This window comes from Salvelinus alpinus, chromosome 5 (assembly GCF_045679555.1).
Source record: "Salvelinus alpinus chromosome 5, SLU_Salpinus.1, whole genome shotgun sequence".
Taxonomy (NCBI): Eukaryota; Metazoa; Chordata; class Actinopteri; order Salmoniformes; family Salmonidae; genus Salvelinus; species Salvelinus alpinus.
The window spans coordinates 82649681-82660624 of record NC_092090.1 but is presented as its reverse complement, the minus strand read 5'-3'; the positions used below and the strand labels follow the sequence as shown (position 1 = coordinate 82660624).

General features: G+C 42.2%; 1 protein-coding gene across 1 annotated transcript; it reads right to left on the bottom strand.

Moving 5' to 3' along the window:
• Window positions 1-1534: 1534 nt before the first annotated feature.
• Window positions 1535-10732, bottom strand: LOC139577038 (N-acylethanolamine-hydrolyzing acid amidase-like). The gene is made up of 11 exons (XM_071403762.1): window positions 10047-10732; window positions 9470-9634; window positions 9160-9283; window positions 8884-8974; window positions 8716-8801; window positions 8422-8594; window positions 4988-5050; window positions 4834-4900; window positions 3602-3630; window positions 3160-3229; window positions 1535-1893 (listed from the first exon to the last, which is right to left on the bottom strand). The coding sequence occupies exons 1-11, from the start codon at window positions 10211-10213 to the stop codon at window positions 1873-1875; spliced, it is 1056 nt and encodes a 351-aa protein (XP_071259863.1). The 5' UTR covers window positions 10214-10732; the 3' UTR covers window positions 1535-1872.
• Between the last annotated feature and the right edge of the window lie 212 nt (window positions 10733-10944).

Here is a 10944-nt window from a genome sequence, read left to right as displayed (position 1 = left end):
AATATGATCAGATAAATAAAGCAATATTTTCTTATGGCTCTGTCAGTAATCTTTAATTTTCAGACACAAAAGACAAATTTCCTTTATATAAAAATCCCCATAACATGAACATTAAATGAAAGAAACCGGTATTCAAGGCACCTTTCCCTGGCTTAGCCATCGCACCTCTGTGTGATAAGGCAAATCACCATGCTCCGTTTCTAACTCCGTCAGAAATGCCTTGAACTGGCGGTGATTCAAACCTTTGGCTCTGATAAAGTTAACTGTGCGCGTGATGATGCTCATTACATGCTCCATTTTCAAGGCTTTACCGCACAACGCTTCCTGGTGTATGATACAATGATAAGCTGTCAGCTCACCTGTCGCGTTTTCCTCTTGCATCTTTTCCCGTATCTTCGCCACCAGTCCGCTCCTGTGTCCACACATCGCAGGTGCTCCGTCGGTTGTCAAACCCACGAGTTTTTCCCAAGGCAGCTCCATCTCATTTACACAGCAGCCTACTGCTCGGTGCGTCACCGTTGCATTGTGGGAAATGTAGTATTGGTGCGTGTAAAAGATCTGCGGGCTGCCGGCTTGCTGCGGTCTGCGGGCCGGTTCTAATAATAAATCAAGATCATCCCAGGGGCCGTAAAAAACCTTCTCGCGGGCCGGATGTGGCCCGCGGGCCTTGACTCTGACATATATGCCGTGGAGTGAAAGAGGTATGGGATTGCAGGTAAGGATGACAGAGGCAGAGAATATTACCATTTACTGGGAATTTATTTCCTTAACACGGTAATGTGGGGAAAAGGGGCTGGACGGAACCAAAGCAAAGAAAGTTAAAGAGTTCTCTCTCCTACCTTACCTGCCTACCCACCTAACTTTAACGCCACCTGGCGCGCTAACCAAAATACAGAGGGTTGTCTGCCCAGGTCTTACATAGTGTGCATAGACAGAGTAACGTTACATACTACGGGTATATGTATGCCCGCAGGCCTCTTGCCTAAGCACTTCCAAGGTGCCTTCCCCTTCCCCCCTGGGAACAAATGAAATAACTAATAACTTTAAAGTGAACAATTTCAATAATCACAAAGTCCTTTTGGCCTACACATACCTCAGCAAGACCGGCTACAAAATCCTTCACAAAAACGTATACAGACCAACAACGAAACAGGACATACAAATAAGCTCTCTCCTAACAAAGGAACACTGGCTTTTATCCAGCTGCAGGGGGAGTCGGTAATTGCAGTATCTCCTGACGAGAGGGCGGGACCAGAGCTCCAATCCGCAATGGGGCCGACCAATCAGCTGCCTGGGGGAATCAAGGAAGCCATTTTCTGAAATACACACATACACACAAACCCACAACACAGAAACTGGGGGACGTAACACGTGTTTTAACATTCTTCTCTAAATAAGGAATATTTCACATGCAGGCACCAGAGACATTGTTTCTGTATTATTTCTCAAATTCAAAATGTTTGTATTACTGATGTATTAATTTTGTGGCAGTAACAGTAGCTCTCTGCTAGGTCAACAATGTAGAGACATTGAATTTTTATTACAAGTTTTATTATTCATTTTGACAGTGTATGTATCTGTATAAATTCACATAAGGGATTTTATGTTGCATGAATTCATCAAAATTAAATGAGCTTTATTTAAATATAATCATGTTCACCACTCTAAAATACTAGACTCAATGTGTGTGGACATAATCGTAATTAATATTTCCAAAACACATTTTGGGTAAAAAAGAGATTAATTTGAACACATAAAAAAATACATGACAAATAACTAATGGAATAAAAAAAGGCACTTTTAATGCAGAAAATCTCTCCTCTGCCCTTTCTGGACAACAACATAATCGTGGTTTTGGTCCACGACCCAGCTTTATTCATTGCTATGGCAGCCCTGGAAACACAGGAAACAGAAGGTTAAATCAACAAACCACAATGATGCTTTGCATGTCAGACAAATGTTTTGATCTGCAACATCAGTGATGTGAGCATGACCATACATAATGCAGTAGGTCTAATTTACAGAACTTTACACCATAGTATAGAACATTGAGAATGGACATATGCTTAGTTAGTAGGGCAATGGGGTTAATATAATTACATTATATAAAGCATACTGTAAGTAATCAACTATTACTAAGTAACCAACTATATTGTAAGTAAACATTGTGTATTGTATTGGGACTAGGGCTGTCAAACAATTTAAAACAATTGAGTTAAAAATCGCAGAATTTGCTGTGATTAATCACAATTAATCGCAAATTGAGAATTTGCTCAAATTGGAGCTGTAAATTACGATTTTTTTTTATACAGATAGCATTACAAGAATATTAACGTCTTGATTTTGTCCAGCGTAACAGTTAGCAAAATCAGGTTAATTTATAAAGCACACTTTCTTTAACCTCGATGAGTATGTTTACATGCACACTGATACAACTGATTATGCAATAGTCATGTAAACACCTTACTCTGCTCATCTTAATCAGTGTAAGGTCAGAATCGAAGTGAGCATAAGCTGATTAAATATTTTTTGGGAAAACTGTCTAATTACTAGGACATCTAAACACCTTAATCTGCATTCCAGCGGTGTATCTGATCTGCACATGTGCTAGCACTAGCCAAGCGAGCCTCCCTCTTTAGCTCAGAAGAGAGTTGGGAACAACTGAATGTATGCGTCTTAAAAGTAGTTTTCACATACAAACTTTATATGTCCATACTCAGAATCAAATATGCTTCTCAAAAATAACATGGTCGCTGTGGTAGAACGTTTACTTTGATTGCCGATTTTATGCTTTTAAGAGCGTGCCATCAGGTAGCCTGATTTCAGATGTGTACATGCAAACAGGATAATTAGGGAAATCTTTCTTTTTGCAAAGCATGTAAACGTTTTAATTTAATTATTATATTAATCTGACTATCCACATGAATCACATTATTGAGTGCATGTAACCATACTCAACGTCAACTTGTTTTGACATGGCATTGTTTTAGCTGTGTAGAGTAATGTATTTTGGTTGTTTTCAGAGGATTTTCAATGCTTTCCGACAATGCGATTAATCACGATACACTGACATTACAAAAAGTTAACTGATGAACTATGACAGCCCTAATTGGAACACAACTGAGAGCCAATGATTAGACATGTTAGTAGTTTCATTACCTCTGGTCTGACCTCTGTGTTGTATTTCTCAGGGCTGGCTGCACTCATTGTTGTTGTGAAAACAGTAATTCTGAGAAACAAGGAACATATTTTTAATATAAGACACACCCATCTACCCACAGAAAGTTATATGAAACATACAAATCACAGTTAGTGCATGTATAGGTAAGATGGAAACCTACTTAAATACCAGTGTGACATGAAAAGCTTCAAAACGGGGACAATTCTACCCAGATCTTCAGTGACAATATACTACAGACATTTTTTCAGACAGTTTCATAACAGAGGCCTATTAACTTTATTGCTGTGGTAAGGCAAAGGGAAGTGAAAGCAAAGTTAGTTGCACAAGAACCCTCCCTCCTGCTGCTCACACACTGAGTGATTCACATTGGGGAATGCCACAGAGAGAAATGAGGACAAAATAAACAAACTTCTTCCTTACCTGTTACATACTGGGTTCATTGACAGGACCTGGGAGACAAAATTACTGATTTAAGATGCTTAAACCGTTTATTTAAAAAAAATACAGTTATACAGTGCATTCGGGCGCCTTTTTTTCTTAAAAAATCCCCTACAGAAATACCTTATTTACATAATTATTCAGACCCTTTGCTATGAGACTCAAAAGAGTCCACCTGTGGTAAATTCAATTGAATGGACATGATTTGGAAAGGCACACACCTGTCTATATAAAAAGGTCCCACAGTTTACAGTACGTCAGATGAAAAACAACAAGCTATGAGGTCGAAGGTATTGTCAGTAGAGCTCCGAGACAGAATTGTGTCGAGGCAGAGATCTAGGGAAGGGTACCAAAAAAATGTCTGCAGCATTAAAGGTCCCCAAGAACACAGTGGCCTCCATCATTCTTAAATGGAAGAAGTTTGGAACCACCAAGACTTCCTAGAGCTGGCCGCCCGGCCAAACTGAGCAATCAGGGGAGAAGGGCCTTGGTCAGGGAAGTGACCAAAAACCCAAATGTCACTCTGACAAAGCTCCAGAGTTCCTCTGCGGAGATGGGAGAACCTTCCAGAAGGACAACCATCTCTGCAGCACTCCACCAATCAGAGATCCTTGATGAAAACCTGCTCCAGAGTCTTCAGGACCTCAGACTGGGGCCAAGGTTCACCTTCCAACAGGACAACAACCCTAAGCACACAGCCAACCAGTCTCTGAATGTCCTTGAGTGGCCCAGCCAGAGCCCGGACTTGAACCCGATCTAACATCTCTGGAGAGACCTGAAAATAGCTGTGCAGTGACACTCCCCATACAACCTGACAGGGCTTGAGAGGATCTGCAGAGAATGGGAGAAACTCCCCAAATACAGGTGTGCCAAGCTTGTAGCGTCATACCCAAGAAGACTCGAGGCTGTAATCGCTGCCAAAGGTGCTTCAACAAAGTACTGAGTAAAGGGTCTGAATACTTATGTAAACGTGATATTTCAGTTTTTATATATAATACATTTGCAAACATTTCAAAAAAACAGTTTTGGCTTTGTCATAATTATTCCACAAAATGTGGAAGTCAAGGGGTCTGAATACTTTTCGAATGCACTGTATTTCTGAATTTGCTATTAGGATAACTTGTAGTCAAATATAGTCAATGATACAGTATAACATTGTCAAATGTAATACTATCAAACCAAATATTCACCAATACATACAGCCATCTACTTGCCTTATACATTGTATCCATATTGATATTATCTTGACCAGTTGCATTTAATGCTTTGTTGGCTGCATCTCTGGAAGAAAGATACATAAGCCATCCATTCACATGAAATCAATTAAAATGTAATTATGGAGTCATGTAAAGTGAGCATTATGCTTACCTGCGATGATCCTTTGCAGGAGGCGGCAGCCAGTGATCGAAGTTGGTCTCTACTCTGAACCACCTATAGTAGGAAAGGATACTACACTTCATTTACACATTCAAGAGTAAACACCACGATATGTTTTGGCATCTTATTTTAAAAGCCCAATATCTGCTGATAGTATTATAATACATTACATTTGTTTATTCTTGTATAATGAAAAGCGAAGTATCTAAAAGTGCATAAAATAAAAGTAAATAGAAAGAAAAAAAGAAAATATACATATATACGTATATAACCATATCATAAAAGCAACAAAGTCTAGGAGGAAGGGTAGACCAGCCGATAAAGAGGAGTCTTAAGGCCTGCTTGAAAAGCCCCAACAGTCTGAACAGCCCTGAGATTGTCAGGATGGAGTTCCAAAGACATGGTGCGTGGGAGGAAAAGGCACGGTCCCCAATGGTTCTGCTCTGGGTTCTGGGTGCCCTGGGCCGATTCCATTAAGGGCTTTGTAGACCAGGAGGAGAATTTTAAAGTAAATTCTTTGAAGAAGACAGGTAGTCAATGGAGGTCAGCAAGGATGGGGGTGATGTGAGCAGACTTTTTTGTTTGTGTCAGAAACCTTGCAGCACTGAATGAGCTGTAATTTATGAATTGAGTTTGCAGGCAGGCCCCCCAAGTACTGCATTCCCATAATCAATTCTGGAGAAAACGAATGCATGGATAAGCTTTTCTATGTCAGAAGTGGTGAGAGAGGGTCTTAGGGAGATGTTTTTCAGGTGAAAGAATGACGTTTTACAGTCTAATGTGGGCATTAAAGAAGAGAGCATGGTCGAATATCAAATCCAGGTTGGTGATGACTGAGGAGCGAGGGGGAATGATGTGGCCTTCTATGGCAGGACGGATGCTGCAGGATTTGGTGATCTGCTGGGGGTTGCTTATCAGCATTGCATCGGTCTTGGTGCTGATGAGTTGGATGAAGTTGTTCTGCAAGGTTGACAAAGCAGATGTGTCAGGCTTGGTTTTAATGTACACCTCTGTGTCATCTGCGTAGCAGTGGAATCGAACACTGTACTGTCTGAAGATCTGACCAAGTGGGAGCATGTAGAGCAGGAAGAAAATGAGTCCTAGCATCGACCCTTGTGGGACACCGCAAGTTATGGTGGACATCGAGGATGACGTACTGCTTGTGGTTAGAGGTGAACCAGTTTAGGGCAGTCCCACAGATGGCAGTGTTCCCTGTGAGGCACTGCAGTAGAATGATGTGATCTACTGTTTCAAAAGCAGCACTGAGGTCCAGAAGAATCAAGATGGTGGGGGATACTGCATCTGCTGCAATGAGCAGGTCATTAACAGCATTCACCAGGGCTGTCTCAGTACTGTGCATGGATCTGAAGCTGGTCTGGAGCACCTCATAAAGCTTGTTAGTGCTAAGGTGTGAGTGAAGTTGAGTTGCCAACATCTTCTCCAGGACTTTCTTAAATTTTAAACTCAGACAAACCAGAGATGCTAGTTCTAAGTCCAAAGAAACAAAGAGATCTTCTGTTGGATCTGACAATTAATTTTGATGATTGTACAGTCGTCTCAAATTAAACTGTGAAGGACCTAGGCGTTACTCTGGACCCTAATCTCTCTTTTGACAAACATATCAAGACTATTTCAAGGACAGCTTTTTCCATCTACATAACATTGCAAAAATCTGAAACTTTCTGTCCAAAAATGTTGCAGAAAAATGTATCCACGCTTTTGTCACTTCTAGATTAGACTACTACAATTCTCTACTTTCCGGCTACCTGGATAAAGCACTAAATAAAGTTCAGTTAGTGCTAAACATGGCTACTAGAATCTTGACTAGAACCCCAAAATTGTATCATATTACTCCAGTGCTAGCCTCTCTACACTGGCTTCCTGTTAAGGCTTGGGGTGATTTCAAGGTTTTACTCTGAACCTACAAAGCATTACATGGGCTTGCTCCTACCCATCTTTCCGATTTGGTCCTGCCGTACATACCTACACGTACTCTACGGTCACAAGATGCAGGCCTCTTTGTCCCTAGAATTTCAAAGCAAACAGCTGGAGGCAGGGCTTTCTCCTATAGAGCTCCATTTTTATGGAATGGTCTGCCTATCCATGTGAGAGATGCAGACTCTGTCTTGACCTTTAAGTCTTTATTGAAGACTCATCTCTTCAGTAGGTCCTATGATTGAGTGTAGTCTGGCCCAGGGGTGTGAAGGTGAACGGAAAGGCACTGGAGCGACGAATCGCCCTTGCTGTCTGCCTGGCCCGTTCCCCTCTCTCCACTGGGATTCTCTGCTTCTAACCCTATTACGGGGGCTGAGTCACTGGCTTACTGGTGCGCTTCCATGCCGTCCCTAGGAGGGGTGCGTCACTTGAGTGGGTTGAGTCAATGACGTGATCTTCCTGTCCAGGTTGGCGCCCCCCTCGGCTTAGTGCTGTGGGGGAGATCTTCGTGGGCTATACTCGGCCTTGTCTCAGGGTAGTAAGTTGGTGGTTTGAAGATATCCCTCTAGTGGTGTGGGGGCTGTGCTTTGGCAAAGTGGTTGGGGTTATATCCTGCCTGGTTGGCCATGTCCGGGGGTATCGTCGGATGGGGCCACAGTGTCTCCCGACCCCTCCTGTCTCAGCCTCCAGTATTTATGCTGCAATACTTTGTGTGTCAGGGGTCTAGGGTCAGTCTGTATATCTGGAGTATTTCTCCTGTCTTATCCGGTGTCCTGTGTGAATTTAAGTATGCTCCCTCTAATTCTCTCACTCTCAGAGGACCTGAGCCCTAGGACCAATCCTCAGGACTACCTGACCTGATGACTCCTTGCTGTCCCCAGTCCACCTGGCCGTGCTGCTGCTCCAGTTTCAACTGTTCTGCCTGCGGCTATGGAACCCTGACCTGTTCACCGGACGTGCTACCTTGTCCCGGACCTGCTATCTCTAACTCTGAATGATCGGGTATGAAAAGCCAACTGACATTTACTCCTGAGGTGCTGACCTGTTGCACCCTCTACAACCACTGTGATTATTATTATTATTAGACCCTACTGGTCATCTATGAACGTTTGAACGTCTTGGCCATGTACTGTTATAATCTCCACCCAGCACAGCCAGAAGAGGACTGGCCACTCCTCAGAGCCTGGTTCCTCTCTAGGTTCCTGCCTTTCTAGGGAGTTTTTCCTAGCTACCGTACTTCTATATCTGCATTGCTTGCTGTTTGGGGTTTTATGATGGATTTCTGTATAGCACTTTGTGACATCGGCTGATGTAAAAAGGGCTTTATAAATACATTTGATTGATTGATTGACTTAAGATAAAAATGTGAGGTTGGAAATATGGGTCAGACTCAATGATAACAGTTAGCATAACTCGGCTTTATAAATCTCAGCAGCTCTTAAAACAAACTAATACAATTTGTGTTATGGAAGAGACCCCTCATTTCCTACCCTCCATTTAAGGGTTCCAGAGGCCAGATATCAGCTGGGCCCTTCCTGTCCCTGGTGACCACCACTCCTTCCCCAGGCTTTACTCCGGCAACGATGTAGTACACGCTTGTGATGATTGGGATCTTGGACAGCCGCATCACAGCATCCTGAAAGTCTGCTGCTTCCTCCAACGTCTGAAGAAAAACAAGAAAGGACAAGCCACAATAGTAGGTTAATAGACAAGCCATAATAGTAATTTGTGGTTAGCAAAGTGTTCATTTTTGTGGATGTTGATGGTTAAACTTCCTGACTTACCTCTCTCACCAGCCAGCTGACTGGAGATCTTTTCAGCAGGAAAGCAGAGACCCAGTTCTTCCACCAATTCCACCAGTGGTCGTCACCTGATGATAACACACTGCCTTAAATGACTGACTCACACCTTTATGGATATGTCCTGGACAATAAGATAAAGTGAACCCTTACCACGCTGGTCACCAGAAACTGTGAATTTATTTGGACTCTGTCCGGTCCACAGCCCGACATAGCCAGCAAAAGTCGTACCACGATAAGCCACCTGGAAAGGTTGAGTAATTAGGAGGTGATTTTACTTGACCCTTTTTCAGCCTAACATCACACTCCAGATTTACTTCACAGTGCCCAAACTAAGCTCTCTGGCATTATCGGCTGATTGACACCGTGGCCTTGCAAAAGTGAAACTGCAGATGTAAAGGTTGAGCTGTGTAACCATGTGTAACATACCGTGCCATTTTTGAGAAAGAGAACATTGATGGTGAGATTCCGGAGTATATCATGTGGGTAATCAAGGTTCCTGCCATGATACAAACGTCCACTTGTGTCCTGAGCTACAATACTAGTGCAAAACCTACGGATCCAATAGGAGCGTGTTAAGTCATGAAAAGTGTGGGGGGGGGGTTCTTACAACACATACTTTCATTCTTCTTCTTTGTGCTTCTGACAACAAGAAGCTGTGACTACATTCTTGTTTCAACTGGTTGAATGGCATTTGTATCAGTAGGCCTACATGTAAAGCAGATCAAGTCATACATACGCTGATATTTCATAGGCAAAGTTGAGAAGGATGATATCGGAAAGGCTCCCTCGAAAATATGAGGCCATTCCTCTGATCTCCCCTGCGTATGGAGGAGGTACATACTTCTCCAAGGCCTCCACAATCGGAGTTACCGCATGATGCACCCATTTTGGAATAGTGGCACTGCAACAAAAAAAATATTAAAACGTTTTAGGTGTTAATATTAATCAACACCATGGGCAAGCTTAGGCTACTCACATTGTGTCGGTCAACATACTGTATGCCTGCAGATATTCATACATAATTAAACTGCAAGCACAGATTTTATGCAAACAACATATCATGGCATATTTTCTCATATTTGACATATTGAATGGTAAGTGAAAATAAATGGTTAAGTCTGATCAATGTCCATATACTGAAGTAGACGTAAAACTTCTGCAATTCAGGTTTAGGCTACATAATCAAAAGTCCTGTCCATCATGTGACTTTAAAGCAAAAATCTATATTTTACAGTTTGAGACAAACATTATTAAACCAACTTTTGGAGGCAACTAGAACTTCTGTAAATAGGCATTCCGCCTTATACACTTACTCAATCACTTCAGCAGCTGCTTTCACCAGGTAGTCGACATCAAAAACTTTAAATAGAGACGCCCATCGCACTTCTGGGGGATCATCCAAGCTGACGTTGACCACAGCTGGAGCGAAGTCTGACTCACATGAAACGACCAGACCGAGCAGGAGCAATGTTGACAACATCGTGCCCTTTTCGCGGATATGGCAGTAGCCTAGGAACTTGTGTGTTCCAATTCAAATGGTTGCAACTTCTCCATAACTTCCTTTGTTTCTCTTTTGGGGTAGCGCCTGTGAGCATGGTTAAAGGGGCAATCTGTGATTGTAACATACATTTTTGGACATTTCAAATAATGATATATAGCAATTGATTCTTGTAGAATATATCTTACAAATGGTTCATGGACTTAGTTAAACTGTGTAACCCCATCAGAATCCAAAATATACACTTGTTTTACTCCTTTGTTTGTAAACAAACTCTGTATAGCTTCAAAACATGGTTAAAACTTTTAATGATCTCATGGATGGTCAGTTCTTTAATCAATAGCTCTGTCTTTGAATTCCGTGGTTACATTTCTCCAGCCTCAGCCGTTTGCCAAATCTGTGGCGGGTTAACCTTTGTTGTTGTTTAAACTGCAGATTGCCGCTTCAAGGTGAGAGTAGATCGTCTGACAACTGCAGCAGATATGCGGATCCCAAGCCTGGTCTGCGTACAGTACGTGTTTACGTTCTGGAACGTTCAATTCAACGGAAACGATGCTATACTGCACAACCAGTTGGGGAACGCTGTTAGCATGGCCACTGCCTTTTAAATACGTCACTCATTGCTTAAAGCCACACCCACCAAACCGGAGAAAACGTAGTTCGAAGTCTGTTCAAGAACATACAATAACGTTTGGGGGTAACGTGTCGTTCAT

Bases quoted from the DNA above. Each gene is read 5' to 3' on its own strand.
- LOC139577038 (XM_071403762.1), bottom strand. From the start codon at position 10,213: ATGTTGTCAACATTGCTCCTGCTCGGTCTGGTCGTTTCATGTGAGTCA. The intron at 8,802-8,883 runs GTAAGGGTTCAC...TGTTATCATCAG, and splicing joins AGTTTCTGGTGACCAGCGTG to GTGACGACCACTGGTGGAAT. The intron at 1,894-3,159 runs GTAATGAAACTA...CTGTGTTTCCAG, and splicing joins ACACAGAGGTCAGACCAGAG to GGCTGCCATAGCAATGAATA.